Source organism: Amia ocellicauda, chromosome 14, assembly GCF_036373705.1.
Source record: "Amia ocellicauda isolate fAmiCal2 chromosome 14, fAmiCal2.hap1, whole genome shotgun sequence".
NCBI classification, from domain to species: domain Eukaryota; kingdom Metazoa; phylum Chordata; class Actinopteri; order Amiiformes; family Amiidae; genus Amia; species Amia ocellicauda.
Window position 1 is genome coordinate 15,726,041 of NC_089863.1, and position 15,768 is coordinate 15,741,808.

At 43.2% G+C, this 15,768-nt stretch overlaps 1 protein-coding gene across 1 annotated transcript in view; it reads right to left on the reverse strand.

Moving 5' to 3' along the window:
• Nucleotides 1-1,216: 1,216 nt before the first annotated feature.
• LOC136768851 (integrin alpha-L) overlaps nucleotides 1,217-15,768 on the reverse strand; it is a 41,537-nt gene continuing 26,985 nt past the window's right edge. Inside the window, exons 11-31 of the mRNA XM_066723237.1 lie at nucleotides 15,166-15,286; nucleotides 14,719-14,864; nucleotides 13,800-13,940; nucleotides 13,236-13,436; nucleotides 12,655-12,785; nucleotides 11,894-12,048; nucleotides 11,409-11,566; nucleotides 10,913-11,038; nucleotides 10,737-10,807; nucleotides 10,126-10,267; nucleotides 9,544-9,639; nucleotides 9,279-9,358; nucleotides 8,701-8,772; nucleotides 8,215-8,287; nucleotides 6,701-6,808; nucleotides 6,557-6,601; nucleotides 3,827-3,955; nucleotides 3,529-3,630; nucleotides 2,945-2,980; nucleotides 2,604-2,714; nucleotides 1,217-2,167 (exon numbers count right to left, since the gene is read on the reverse strand). Coding sequence (XP_066579334.1) covers nucleotides 1,964-2,167; nucleotides 2,604-2,714; nucleotides 2,945-2,980; nucleotides 3,529-3,630; nucleotides 3,827-3,955; nucleotides 6,557-6,601; nucleotides 6,701-6,808; nucleotides 8,215-8,287; nucleotides 8,701-8,772; nucleotides 9,279-9,358; nucleotides 9,544-9,639; nucleotides 10,126-10,267; nucleotides 10,737-10,807; nucleotides 10,913-11,038; nucleotides 11,409-11,566; nucleotides 11,894-12,048; nucleotides 12,655-12,785; nucleotides 13,236-13,436; nucleotides 13,800-13,940; nucleotides 14,719-14,864; nucleotides 15,166-15,286 — 2,448 coding nt within the window. The 3' untranslated portion in view covers nucleotides 1,217-1,963. The remainder of the gene's footprint in view (nucleotides 2,168-2,603; nucleotides 2,715-2,944; nucleotides 2,981-3,528; nucleotides 3,631-3,826; nucleotides 3,956-6,556; nucleotides 6,602-6,700; nucleotides 6,809-8,214; nucleotides 8,288-8,700; nucleotides 8,773-9,278; nucleotides 9,359-9,543; nucleotides 9,640-10,125; nucleotides 10,268-10,736; nucleotides 10,808-10,912; nucleotides 11,039-11,408; nucleotides 11,567-11,893; nucleotides 12,049-12,654; nucleotides 12,786-13,235; nucleotides 13,437-13,799; nucleotides 13,941-14,718; nucleotides 14,865-15,165; nucleotides 15,287-15,768) is intronic.

Consider the following 15,768-nt stretch of genomic DNA (forward strand, 5'->3'; position numbering starts at 1 on the left):
TTGCAACCCAGATGTGTCAATGGGAAATTGTATGTAAAATTTGTAACAGTTGTAAGTTGCCCTGGATAACCGCTTAGAGATATAATAATATCAAGGCAAGGTTTTTTTAGTTGTACATCTTTCTACTTGAAAGTGTGTAATATGTAATGCAGCTGTACTACTACTCTTCACTGGCCTCCGATCTCAGCTCACATCCAGCTCAAGAGTTTGACTCTTACCTACCGTTGTCTCAACTCAATCCACTCTGGTCCTCACTTCACCCCCTCCTCACTCCCCTTCCTTTTCCACCCTTGCCCCTAAGTGGTCGAATGATTTTTCTTACTGTGGTCAGGACAGCAGAGTTACTCAAGACGCACCTGTTCAGACCTTTAATACAGCAGCCTAGTCTACTCAGCTGTTCTGCACTCTTGCTATTTTACACTTTATTAAACTATGCTTCCTTATGCTGCGGTGACCTTATGTATCGTTAGTACTTCTGTTGTTTTACTGTGACTTCTCCTATGCCCCCCCCTCCCTTTAACACAACTGTATTATGTCTGCACTTGTTACCTCATTGTACAAGGATGTGTGCTTTTTGTATTCTATTGATTGTACGACTGCACTTTGTAATGCTTTAAATTGTATTATTGTTTTACTGCACTTTCATAATGGTTTACAATGCTTCTTGTCTAAACTGTATGCCACACTGGATATAAATATCTGTATATATGCAGCATTCAATTACTTGTGAAAGCTGCTCGGAATTAGTCATAGTAGACAGTCAACACTGAAAACTGTGTCACCTTGCGGCTGGTTTCCCACAGTGCATCCACTGACTGTAATGTATTCTGCAGACATGCATGCTCCCTGCTTTGCATAAACTGTTACTTTGGAAAGATTGTTACAGGTTGTTTAGTAACTTTGGAAGCATGGGGTTTCACTTCGGGTGCAGGAATAGGCCCTGATTTAGTGAAATATCATGGTTGTACTGTGAGTTGAACCACAATTCAAAGTTTGCAGCTTCGTTAACGTCAACAATGTTGACTTTTATTGACCAACTGCATCCAGGGCGACTTAGAGTTTGCACATGTACTACAAGAGTGCAGCAATACAAATCTATACGAAATTCAATTTAAGCATTACAAAAGTGTCGCAGACTTCCTGTTTGCAGTCAGGCAGCAGCCAGTTGGACCCCTTCGTCTGCAGGGCGTCGTGACTGAGACACGGGAGGCAGATGGCAAACTGAACGAAAGATTTTATTCACATACAGATGCATATTAACAGACACTGAAAAGGAAGCCTTCTCACATGTACTGGGTTCATGCTTTAGGCAAGAGCCTCATAATGAAGGGCTATATACATATACTTATATGCCAGCCGTACCCTGACATGGTTATCCGTTATCCGTTATCGGTTATCGGGATCCCAGTGTTTTTCAGCTTCCGGTCCACCTGAGCTTACGATAAGCGATTGACACGATTTGCTGAATTTTGTTTATATTTGGAATTTTAAATGAGGCAGATATGAAGCTGCAAATTTAAATAGGAACTTGAAACTAATTAAGTAGGTTTTTAATGTAATTATTGGTTTAGTTAATTTACCTGAGAGCATCATTCATGTAATTCCAGAGTATTGTATAGCACTGCAGTGGGGAATTCATGGAGCAGGCATCACTGTTGGAAGCAGGGGCACCAGTAGCCAGCTGGTAGAGGAATATAAAACAGCAATAGTCTAAAATGATATACAAATTTGAAAATAAACTGTAAGAAAATATATGTTTTTTATCATCGTTGGAAAGGCCTGATAAAGTGCTAGAAACTAGAATGTCTCCTTTCTCGTTCCGTTGAATTATTGCTTGATGAGATTCTTTCGGGGACCTGGCCAGGCTGTGCTTTTTGAGTTCCAGAAGACATGCATTCTTCGTTAGGAATTCCTCAAAATTTCGGTTTGGAAACAAGGGCTTCAAAAACACCAGGTCTCAAGTTTAAGCCTCGGAGGTCTCCTCCTTTTCTGGGCTGCTTCCGTTCTCTATCCTTTCTTTCATGTTGTTGTCTTTGGGGTTGTCCGAGATAAGGGCCCCATCCTCTCCTGGGTTTGAATGCAGCTCGTTCTCTGCATCAACGGGAGATTTGTCCAGCTCTGCGTTGTTCGTCTGGAAGTCTGGTTTCTTTCTCTTGAAGAAGCCCAGCTGAAATGGAGAGTAGCTTACTGAGATGACAGGCCACCACATTTCCCCACATTACCCACTGGCATCCATATGGACCACCTGACTGACTTGGCGACAGTAATCACACAAAGCACATCGGCTCTCCCGTGTGACTGACTGACATTGACTGATTTCAATTGCGTGTTGTTTGTTTATTTTTATTATACAATGCTATGCAACCTGGTGGAGGGTGGGGGGCAATGTCTTCTGGTTTGTTACAGCCGATAACTTCAAATACAATGTGTCGATTACGCACAATATTGTTCCCCACAAGTCTGGAGAGAAGACTCTGATAATCACTTCATTAGATCACTTGAGGAGCCCAGAGCCGGGCTGGAACACAAATCAGGAGACACGGTGGCCCTCCTGGCCTCCCCTGGCCCTTACCTGACTGTCAAGTTGACTGATTCATACTTACCAAGTATAGAACCACTATTATAATGACCAGAATGAATAAACCTCCTCCAGCTCCACAGACAATGATGAAGGCTTTGTGAGGAGGAAGGCTTAACTCCGCTTCGGTACTGATCTGAAATGTATTCATGCAGTTTTAGTTTTTTTATAATGAATTCCAGAACAATAATGTATCTAATAAAAAAAGTTAAAAAATATGCATGTAGTGTATATTGAAATCACTTGGTTCAATACAAATAAGTTATAAAACAATTAAGAGCATATATGCACACACATCTTAATTTGAATTACTTCTAGAAGAATCCAGAATATATTAATTACAGACTATATTAAAATGTAGTTTACCTTTTTTGTATGGAACTTGGTATCATTTCTATGCCCCTGCAATCAGAAAATGAAATATGTTAGATGGAGAGCATCAGCATTCAATCTTTCTCAGCTCGGTCAGACACGAATCATGTTTCATGTTTCACGAGTTAACACCCTGAGTGAATTGTATACCAAACAAGGTTCTGTTATTTTTTTGTGTGAAATCAGCTATTGAAACTTCCTTTTTGAAACTCAAAAAACCAAATGCTGAATTACATGCGTGCTTTGACCCACCGCCTGAAAGGAAACCCCTAAAGTGTCATCAGTGGCAGCTTTGGAGGATGCTATTGTCTTCTGCTCATAAATGTAACCACTGTGTTGTACAGGTTTGCCATTTACCATTAGCGGGTGAGTAAAAGGTTTGCTTTAATCTGGCCCCAAGTTAACACAAGGCAGGCTCTGGTACTTTGCTGTAAGAGTGAAAGAGTGGGCCAACCAGTGCACTCTCGCTGTACTGGACATAGAGCCAGATGACCACAGTGATCTGGGCATAACACAAGGGGCTTCCAGGGAGGACAAGCGGCTGTGTTCAGGGCCAGCAGGAGACGATTCACACATACCAGGGAGCTGGCACTGTACTGGATGTAGCGCTGGTTGTCGTAGCTTAGATGGGCAGAACTGAAGAAATTCACCTGTTCCATCTTCTCGGAGAAAGAGTATTTCTGTGTGTAAGAGAGCAGACGAGGGCTGTTGACTCGGCCGGGAGAGAAAAGTATCAGTTCGGTGTGTGTCCGTCGCACCATGATGTTATCTGAGCGGCCAGTGATGCAATCAAGCAAGCTATGGGTCAGTCTGGTAGAGAGAGACAGACACTGGAGTGCAGTTATGAGGGCAGGCTACAGTGCAAGACACACTCACCCCCTGGCCAGGCTGGATGTGAAAGTGGGCCTCGCCGGAGATGTTGTACTGGACGGAGGAGCCCTTCTTCAGCTTGGAGATTGAGCACAAGATCTTCTTACACTTCTTACACTTCTTATCGGAGCAGCTCTGTGCACAGACACACAAACACACACACACAGTGAGCCAATGTGCAGCCCGGTCTCTGGCTAACTATAGGTCCACCTTAGCATGAGGGTGGCTGACATTTCCTAACTTTGAATTGAAATGGATGCATACATACAGAACATAAATGTGACATTCAGTCCAGACCTTCCACATTATTTTGTTGGCTTATTGGAAATCAACGTCAATGAATCTTCATGGAATCTTAAATTAATTTTAAGGCTGTCGGAGCTCAAGGCAGGAAGTGATCTGCGCGATTGACATTGATTGGCGTGATTGAGTGATTGTGGTGCCGCGTATGGGAGATGGTATGTGATTTGGATCCAGCGGTTCAGAAGCCTTTATATAAGGAACACAGAAGGCGATGATGAATCGTTAAGATGTTTGTGTTAAAATAATTTAGAGAAATGGGACAGAGACACAAAGGATCCCCGGACTCAGTGAAGGCTCTGAGCTCTGAGAAAAAGAGGTGCAGTTACTGATAGGTAGAGACCTTGAGATGTTTAGCACATCCCCTGAATGTGTCAAGGCCAGGAACATGAAATGTTTTGGTAGCTGAGAGATAGTGTCTCTGTTACAGACTTGTATTATCTGAGTAGATCAGTTTAATTGCTGATCAGTGTTTCCTGCACAGCTATTCTGGGGCGGCAGTACACTGCTAGTCTGAGTTTAGCTCGCTGTTATCGTCTGCATTTCCTTTACAAACGTGGGCTTGCTAGGCAATCCAGGTTCGGTGTGCAGTGCTCACAGCCCTGCTGACACACAGCCCTGCAGTTAACATTAACTTATATTACGTTGCTACAATGTTGTGGCAACATTGTGTGTCACCTAATCGTAGCTACCGGTATCTAACGTTGCCCAATTTTACGGATGAGTTTGCTATGGATAGTGGCTTTGGATTAGCGATGTGCATGACAAATACTTTGACTATCGATAATTTCACAGCTGCTGTCCATTGCTGACTATTCGAATAGTCGCCCGCCATCCATTCAACATGCGATTTACATAAAATTCGAAATAATGCAGTGTGACAATGTTTGTAATTGCAAACAGTTGTGAACTTTATTTTAAAAATACCTTCCTATAGAAGACATACTGAAATGGCATAATAACAGCAGCAATAAGCACCTGCCAACTCTAACGCATCTTGTGTCAGACATTTGTATTACTGTTTCCGATATTGTCTCACCTTTTTTACCACAATTTCAAATTAACTATAAAGGTTGTGACTATTTGTCTATGAAGGAATATTTTGGAATTACAGCTGTAACTGACCATACAAAATGTTTTTCTTTTTCCATTTTTATTAATTACATTTTCATTCAATAGGTTTAGCAATGTGAGCTGCAATGAAAATGCCTTAACATTATGATCCTTATGGCAATGTTTTCCGGTCATAACAGTGAAATACAAAATGCATTAGACTAATTTATCTAATTTGTATGATCTACTGAACAATTTACTTTTCCACATTTCCAAACCACAGGTAGACTGCTGGTTGCATTCGGAAACATACCTGTGTGTTTGAGTTCCAGTGAATAAATAGCAATAGCTGCCTGTGTGTGAAGCATAATATTGATGTGTTTGTTGCTCATCTTTCCTTTTCTTTCATTGCTAGTGTCACAGAAGGGTGTTTGGCTTTTAGGAGGGTTAACATACCAGCTGTAGGTTTGTGGTTGTATAATATGTGCAGTGTAATTAAACTCTTAACAGTCTATTCATTTACTTTGTCACAGTATTTCCATGCAGATTTTCTCTGTGAAGAAGCCATTGCTTGCGTTCTTGTAGCGCAGATTTCCGCAGATATGAGCAGATCTGTAGAATTCCACCAATCCCTTTTGGTGGAACTGCGCACATCTGTGCAGAAATGCAGAAATCCACGCTACACGAATGCTACCATTGTTAGCCAATCACAGATGAGAAATAACAAATCCCACCCTGCCGTCAATCTTCATTACAACTACATAGAGAGACAATCAACAGTACAGGCTTTACAATAAAATCAATATATACTTTTTGTTTAACTATCGAATGTTAGATTCCCTTGTTGATAGTGGAATTTTCGACTGTTATGACTCTTCCCTACTTTGTACTGTGGGAATGAGTTATTTTTGGAGTTATTGTTATGTATTCATATATATATATAGCACATTAATTATAATAAACGTCTTACTATCTATTTGTTGCCTAGATTTCTCTTTCTAGCAACATTTAGACTAAGTGGAGAAGCTAGAATACAAATTCATCATTGCACACAAACTAAACATTCAACTCGATTTGTTGTCACACTACTGAAAGAATAAAGCTAAACTGACCAGAGGTGACCTTCTGACAGCTGTTCTACAAAATTAAATGTCCCGGGGCGGCATGCCCCCCAGACCCCCATAGAACAACTGGTGCCCCCGCTGCAAACACACAGTCCTGTAGGAAACACTGGTGCTAATCAAAACTTTCACTTCTCACACCTGAAAATGATGGACACAGTGTGATGGTGAAAAAAATTTGGTAAAAAAAAAAAAAATGAGTTGTCACATTTATAAATGCAAATATGACATTCTTCAAAACAAATAAGGAAGTCAAACTCACGTTTTCAGTCATGTCTGTTGCTTTGTAACACCGAGTGGGCGCATCCTAGAGGAGAGAGAATAGTCATCAGTGTTTCAGATGTGTTGCCACCTGTTCACCTTTCAACATCCTATTCACCTTTGTAACTTTCCCCGCCCACCTTACCTTGTTGAATTCTATCTCTCTGGTGGTCCACTCGAAGTTGTTTTCACATTGAGTCGGCACAATAAAGGTGACATTGACCGGCACATCTATCAGTCCCAGGTTCTTTACCTGCAAAACCCCCAATCAGTGGTCAGTACAATAGGCGACATGTATTTTCCAGACCTTTGCTGGAATGAATATCTCTTTATAAAAGTTGCTATAAAAGCTCTTTGTGAACAGATCACCATAGAGGGTGTGAGAGTCAGAGACAGGTGTAAAAACAGAAAGCTTGTGAGCAGCACAGAGATTGAGGACTGTAGCAGATAAAGAAAGCCATTAGGTGCAGAGGAGAGAGATCTGTAGGAAGAGAGGCATTGTCCAACACCATAGCTAGAACTACAGATGCATTAAAGGGGACCTGTATTCAAAATGTTCACTGGCAGGGGAATATCTTACAATTTTCCTTCCTAACCCAATTGCTGCTAGATGAGAACTTGAGAATTGAGAACAGATCTAGGTTTCCCTCTAAAACATTAAGGACTTGTTTAATAAATGCATCCATAAACATCATGACTGAGACGTGCACACTTCAGTTCAATTATAACCTGCTATATTGTCGCTGCTGTTACTGTATTATTAATCATGAAACTTGTGTATTTTGTTTCAACTATAACTTGCCCTGGTTAAGGACTTCTGATAAAATAATACGGAAAAAAAGTGTTTGCAGTTACAAATCTGTATTAAGAGTAATAAGTCAAGGAAGTCAAGCTGTGCTGCTTAAAATTCATATCTACAAGCTCAGGGGTTCCCAAACTTTTTGGATCCAAGGACTCCTTTGCCGCCCAGATTTTGGCTGAGGACCCCCACCTACCCAAAATGGTGGTGGAGGAGGGGTGGGGGGGCTGGATGCTAACGGTAAAAACTCAAGAGAGGGGGGTGGGGGGTGCTGATGGTAAAAAGTTACGAGAGCGGGGAGGGGGGTGCTGACAGTAAAAACGTGAGAGCGGGGGGGTATTTTGCCGCAGACCCCTTGTGGGTCGTGGGCCCCAGTTTGGTAACCTCTGTACTAGCTCATATTGTGATGATGATTACAATAATAATAATAGCAAATTATGTTTTATGGTTGCACATGGAAAAGTTTTCTTACGGTAACATAATATATGAATAAAATGTTGTCTATATACGTTTATCTCTTCCTAATATTTCTTAACAGAAAAGTGTATTTATTACGCTGTCTCCAATCATGTAGAGCAGAACAAATAAAATAAACACAAAAGTCCTTTCCACATCAGGCTTTATCGCTCGTAGTGTTGTTCTCTGTCTCTGTTTTTATCCACAATCGCTCTGCTCCTCCCACAACAGGGGACGGACTTCCAACGGCATGGCAGGGCGCTTGGGCCAGTCGAACCGAGGCAATAGATAAGGTGAGAGCAAGAGCGGGATTGAGGATGACCCCTGTACCTTGATATAAAACAATGTATTCTTTAGACTTTTAATGGCGCATATCTCAGTGTCGGGTTCAGGGGTGGGGTTACCTCGTAAGAGTGCCAGACGACCTTAGGGCTGCTCTCTTCCAGGGAGAAGTTGACGTAGGTGTTGGACTCCAGCCTGACAGAAAAGAGAGAATAGCAAGGTTGAGCTATGCAGACTTCACTTCACATCGCACAGACACAAGAAAACATTGACATCTAAAGTGTTTAGTCCCTTAAATGCATCAGACAGGAAAAGTGCATCCAAACTATTACAAAACTATAGCGTGATGCACACATGTCCGGTGTGTCACTGGCTGAATGCTGCACTGAAGAGTCTGTCTGATGAGTTGTCAATTAACTCCTATTACATTTGCGCTTGTTAGCTCAGTTGTACTAACTGATTGTTTTGCACGGATTGTATTTTCTGCACTTTTGTATTATAATGAACATTTTTCTTGTGAAAACTGTCTGATAAGAAATTAAAAATATTATAATAATAATAATTAGGACCCAATGTGCAACGCAGATATCGTCAGGAATTGTACTTACTCTCTGATTGTGAGGTCTATGGCAAACTGCACCGGCAGGCTCTTACTAACTAGGGTGTCATTTCCGTTGTCGCTGTGAGACACAAAAACCAAAGGAACAGGGGTCAGCTGGTCTTTTTGCTCGTTGCATTTTGTTGTGTGAATTTTAGGTACAACCTTTTTCTTTTTCCTATCATTTCCTACAGCTCAGTCACTTTAGCTTTTCTTGTGAAAGTGCATGTGGATTATAAATCAGATTCTGCCGTGCGCCGCAGTGTTTCTACTGACGCCGGAGACATAAAGGGGTTCTCATAAAGATTGTATGGACTTTTTTAATGACTTTAAGTGTGTGAAAGGGCACTGTGAAGGGAGTTACAGACACTTGGTGGTGTTCAGTGAGCCACAGTGCTTACTATAGCATGTCACATGAACCCAGGCTGACTGTTAAGGCTGGTATCTATGTCAAATCTGTGCTGAAGCTTCTTGCAGAGAAATCTAATGCGGCTGACTGAAATTACGGGTCAGGGGCTGGTATGAGGTGCCCTGGGGGACTCTAATTGGAAGAGGTTGGGTTCTGTGATGGCAGGCAGTGACACGTACCTGTGTGCTATGAAGTGCATTTCCACAACGTTGTTCCAGTCATACTCAACAGAGACTCTGAACATACTGAAAAAGGTTGCCTGGTGGTATGGATGAAAAGACAAACTTTCAGCATCGCAGTCTCAAAACACGGTCCAGAAGGAAAGAAAAAAGAAAAAAAAATGGACAGGTGTGCCAATAATGGCAAGACAGAGAGTGCGGTGAGGGATGGGTAGACAGACGGACAGTAGAAGGTGTAGGTGTGTGTCGACAGTGTTGAACTCACATTTGTCTTGCCAGGGTAGACCGGAATGCTGATGCGGCAGAGAGTTTGATTCTCTGATTGTTGGCCCATGCACCTGGGAATGGTGCGCCGGGACGCCTGGAACAGAATGACAATCAATAAAGGACAGAGGTCTGTACTCTCTATGGTTGAGTACTTATCCCAATGGCTGTGTTGTTGCTGAACTCAGTAAACCCCTTTGGCAAATTTACCCTGGCGAGTTTACTTTAAGGTTTGGCTATCTTGTAGCATGGTTTCATTGTGGTTGTTACAGTGATTTCCTATGGATACATGGGGATACTATAATACATATAGCTAAGGCATCTTAACTATGGTACACCAGGGTTTACTGGTGGTAATGTGTAGTAAAGCACAGGAGTGACATGTGAAAACCACAGGAATTCACTATAAGAACTATGGAACTATAGATAAACTACCAAACAAACAACATGATAAATGTGGAAAAACCACGGGGCAAATCTGCCAGGATAAACTTCCTTAAGGGGAATCGCCATCTAGAGTACAACACAAATGCCACCCTCTTGGCACCACTGCCCATGGAGCAGCTCTGCAATGTTTGAGTACCTGGATTGTCTCTAACTTGGAGAAGGAAAGTCCCACAGGGTGAACCAGCTGCAGCGTGGTGTTGTAGGAGTCGTCACCCTTGTTCAACAATTTGATTGTGAGATTGAAAAGGCCCTGGTTTACCACAAATAGGGTGTGGGTCCTGAGAGGCAGGGAGAGAGAAGGAAGGGAAGGGAGAAAGAAAGAGAGAAAAAGAGAAGGAGGGAGAGATGGGAACGAGGGAGGGAGATGGGCATTATTGCAGATGCATTGGCTAACTATGCCATTAGCGCATTCACCAAAATTACTGGTTTATATGAACTCATGTGTTAGTAGGAGTGTATTAGTAAATTATCTGTGATTTGTCTGTTCCTTTCTATAATTTTAGCAACTTGTGAGAGTACTGTAAGATTCTGTCCCATCTCAAAGTGTTCCAAATGAGCACATCTGTGCTCTTCAGATGTCTTTTCTGCAATCCAGTAAGTGTTGAAACCTCACATCTCGAAATACGTAAGAGCTCTCATTTGAGGTGTTTACAGTGGCACTGTGGCTCTCCTGGCTCAGGGTTGGCCACGTCTAGATACACACCATCACGTCTCCTCCCCCCCCAAGAGTAGTTGGCAGGTACCTACTCCAATGTTACTTCCAACTTCAGTTCAGCGGTGCAATCATCTTTTCCCCCGCAGTTTTTTTGGAAAGGGACCTACAAACAAAGATACAGGACCCAAAAAAGGAAATTCAGACACACTGAGAGAGAGACGGAGAGAGCAAAATGATATGGTGACACACGACAGAGGGAGACCGTTACCTCTGTGTACACCAGATGCTCGCTCGCGATGTTGAGGATGGGGGTGAGATCTGCAGAGTCATGGGTCTCCTGCTGAGAGAACTTCAGTGTGATCTTAATGGGGGATCTGGTGTCTTCCACACAGTTCTACACAAAATAAAGTGGTTGAGAGAAAGGCATGAAGGGGAAAGCAGATGAATAATTCCATCCATTTTCAATAAGTGATTCAGAGAGGGTATACCCACTTACACTAACATCCCTACAACTACAGGGCAATTTAGGGTAGCCAATCAACCTGAGTAGCCCGTCTTTGAGATGTTGGAGCAACCCAGAGCAATCAGGAGAAAGGCCAGGTGGCCACAGGGAGAACAGGCCCACTCCACACATGCAGGAATGGAACCAGGGTCCCAGGAGCTGTGAGGCAGCAGCCTTAATCACCACTCCACCGGGCTGCCCAAAATCAGAGGAAGATTGTCACACATTTTTTATTTGTTTACAGTCAGTGAAGGTGACTTACTTTCATGTAGATTGAGTTATTGTAGCATGTCTTGTTCAGTGGCAGCCAGGTATTGTTCTGGAACAGCTTTTGCTCAGCAGATGCATCAAAGAAAGCCCGACTGTTCTGTCTCACACTGTCCAGGCCCAGCTGGTAGGACAGATTTAGCCCAGGGGCTTCTGTGGACCAACAGGACACAGACACCAAGTGAGGAAGGGGAGGAGGTGTGGCGGTTGCTGAAGTCCTTTATGTTTAGAACCCAGTGGGAGCTCTCAATGACTTCATTAAATGTGGCTTGATTTTATCGGTTAGACATATAGAACACTATATCAAAGTCTTCATTTAAAAGTGGTTATGGCTGAAAAGATGGTTTGGGATTCAATGTACCACATAGTTTGCATAACATGCGACTTGTAGAGACATAATTCATGTATCCAGTTAATCATGAGTTGACTGACTAAGCTACCGGGCAATAGTGGTTGTGAATTGAATGTAACCAAACTCACCTCCCTTCCTGATGGTAGCCAGACTTACATCAAAGCACACAGTGAGGGTTATCATTTGTTTGGTGGTCTCTTGGTCCAAACAGTGGAAATTACTGATGGGAATTTCATTGGGAGTGAAGGAGAGCTTAGCAGTCACACTGAGGACTGGCCTGGACCTGCAGGGGACAAGGCGGGAATGTAGGTGGTAATTAAAAGAACTGTAACGCTTCCTCTTATTGTAGAACCATGTGTTTGACACAACCGTTCCCTGCGTACAAAACTTCCCAGGTTAACTGGACCCATTTTTATTGATTTAAAAATGTTAAAGCCATATGGGGCCGTTATACACCCTGGCAGCATGAATCCAGCTCCTCCTTATTTCTCTCTGTTAAATTAATGCGGTTAAAGCTTGTAAATTATTCTGAATGTGTTCATATCTGTCTGTCTTTTTGCTGTGTACATAAAGTCAACTCTCTGGAATTGGTTGATGATGAGGTATAATTCCTGTTCCAGTCAAATATGTGAAATAATGCTTTATTTTAATTATAAATAGGGGGACTGGAAGTGAACCTGGGAAGTTTTATACGCTGGGAACTATTGTACCCTAGACCATGTTCCTCCTGCTAAATATCCTATGGGCACTTTGCTTCAACATGTACTGCTCCTGTACATCCATGCAGACAGTGATGCACACTGTAGGAGTCGCGGTCAAGCAGGCAGAAAGTATCTCAGCCAAATGTCTGAAGTTCGCAGTATGTCATCAGTCTAACTGCACGTCTCACCTGAGTGTCACTACTGTCCCGAGCGCTCCCACAGTGATGTCTGTCAGCCCATCTTTGCTCATGTCCATCATCCCATCAATGGACTGACCAAAGTGCTGCAGCCCAGAGGACAGGGTCTTGGCAGGGATATGCTGTGTGGACAGACAGACACACAGACACATTGAGGCAGAAATTATTAGCTTTTACCATTGATAAAATACAAAAGGAAAGCCGTTGATTCATGACATTCAGTGTTCAGTGACATTCATGACAGCCTGTCTCTAGATGCAAAAAAAGAGCTTTGCATACAGTGTTATTTATTATCACATGCCAACTTTTTTCTAGCCATGAATAATAATAGAAAAAAACACAAGTATCAGTTTATCGTTTGAGATTTATAGGTCCAGGCCTAGGTCAGGTTAACTCCCTCTCTCTCTTTACAGTGTACCCTAACCAACCAGTCTGTATCAACCTCTCTCTCTCTCTCTCTCTCTCTCTCTCTCTCTCTCTCTCTCTCTCTCTCTCTCTCTCTCTCTCTCTCTCTCTCTCTCTCTCTCTCTCTCTCTCTCTCTCTCTCTCTCTCAATCCCCCCCTCTCAGTACCTGGCTGAATTTTATGTTGATTCCAGTCTGCTTGTTGCCCAGATAGATGTACACTGCCCCTTGGTGGCCATTTTCCAGGGGCGCTCCTACAGCCACGTCAGTCAGTCCATCCCCGTTGATGTCCTGCAGCGCAGCCAGCGCAGAACCGAAACGGTCCGAACCGTATTCCCCACTGACATTCATACCTTCCACAAACATCACCTGAGAGAGAGACAAAAGACAGGAAGAGGAGAGGGGTAGCAGAGGTAGATAGAGAGGAAGTCAGGGGGGCAAGGGGTAAAAAGTGAGAATGTTAGAGGAAGGAGGAAAGGAGTAATACAGGGGAAATGTTGAGACGTAAATAAGAGAGGGAGAGAGGGTGACGCTTTTCTGTAGACTTCATACAGTATTTATAATGCCTACCTCAGCAATACTCTATTGTACAATGTCAGTGCTTGTGATTTGACTGTATTTTCAGTGTATATATTTTATATCTTTGCAATGTTTTTTGTCTGCAAGCTGCCTTCTGTTGAATAGAAGGTTTGCTCTCTCCTACATTCCATTCCAGTACTATTCTGTACCCACCTCTTGAGTCAGGCTGTACACAACCACCATCCCCTCACTCTTCAACCCGTGGTGCATTGGAGCCCCCACTAAGAGAAAGTCAGTGTTGCCATCGGAGTCCAAATCCAGGGCGCACAGCTCGCTTCCAAAATATGAACCGATCTAACGGGAGAGAGAGACGGACAGGTCACTGGGGCTGTAGTAAACGCGCACGTGACTTCAACAAAGGTTGTCTGCATGTTGAAACATTTGAGGTTCCAGTAAAAGTGCAATCGATGAATCAGGTTACAAAAGGGAAGTAGTATAGCAGGGTAGTCGTTTTTTCACCGCGAGATTGCAGTGACATCTTTCTCTTTCCCTGTCTTCAGAGAGTGGGTGACCAACATGTGTTTAGAATTAGGCGTATTAGGTACTGGGTGATAGGGAGAAATGTACACTGTCAATACATAGGTGGACAAGGAATACTCAGGGCCCGATTTAACTAAAATAATACCAAAATAGTTGATTCAGTTATAACGAAAGGCACAGTCGGAAAGACACATCTAAAGTTTTTCTAAAGACCATGCTATCATATACAAGATGACTCCCTTTGGCTGCTGGCCAACTAGATGACGTCAATGAGGTGCCCCAAACTTCAACACACACTTCTCCTTTGTCTTCTGTTCACTCTATGGCCTTGGATGAAAATGTTTTTCTAAAAGTCAGCTACACAGCACTATTGCACCTGTCCTCTCTGCAGTGATACACAAAGCTTAAATTCATACATGGGTTACACAATCTTGCTGCAACAATAGTACATATATTTGGGATTTAGACAGGGCACTGCCCCGCATCATGGGTTATTTCTGCCAGCTCACACTTATGTCGAGAACTGAAAATGTAAAAACTTGTTTTATCAAACCTGCGCACTTGGGCATTTTCAGCCCCCGGGTGGCCCTACCTGAGTCCCATTTAATAACTGGGTGGCGTTCCATATTGTCTGTTTTGTCCTCTGGAAGATCACCACTATGCCTTTGTGACTGGATCTGGGGGCCCCTGCCATGAGCAGAGAGATCTCCCCTCTTCGGCCATGAGCCACCGAGTAACCTGCGGAGATGAGTGATGACTCAGTTCGGACATCCATATATGTCAATCTTACTGTACAATGAGAGGCCAGGCAGGACGCCAATAGAAGCGAGCAGCTTGTGTCACTGTGTAGGGGGGTGGGAAGCCAAGATGAAGAATGTCGTTTTCAATTTTTGCAAAACATCAGCAGCAGCCAATGAGGTCAGCTTATCAACAAGAGCATTTGTGGTTCATCAAGTGTGGCGTGCCCCTGACTGCCAGTGCAAAGTGAGGGTGTGGTGCTGGGGTGGCCCGCCCTGTGGCCTGCAGAGGAGCAGCTCACCCAGGTAGGAGTCCAAAGGGATGTCTGAGATAGAGATCTGGTCCTCGGAGTCCAAAGGGCCGATCTCGTTGATGGCACCACGCCACGAGTTAGAACCCACTGCTCCCAGCATTAATGTGTCCTAGAGAGGGAGATAGAACAGGAGGGAGGGAGTGGAAGAGAGAGTGAATGAGAGAAGGTGACAGAGAGAGAAAGACATATGCCGGGGTGAGAGTTAATACACACAGACCCATTGGCTCCCTGTACATCACACTTCACTGAGATCTCCAGAGAAAGATAGAGTAGGTGGACTTGACTGGAACCTTCAATGCATAGGTACTGGGCCCATATTCATAAATCTAGAGAGTGAGAAATTGGTCTTAAGTATGTGAAATATCTGAGAGTGATGAAACTTTGGTCCTACTTTTACCCTTAGGAGAAAAAGCTGTTCATAAAGACTCAGAATTAAAAGTACACAAGGTACACCTCACAAGGTCCCCTTAGGAGTTGGCAGGTGGCAACAATGAGAATAGGTTTCAGCACACCTTCCGTGAAAGGAAATGCAGTTACTTCCACCAGTCTGTAATGTGGCATTGTCAGCAGAGATAAAGGTGATGACAATAT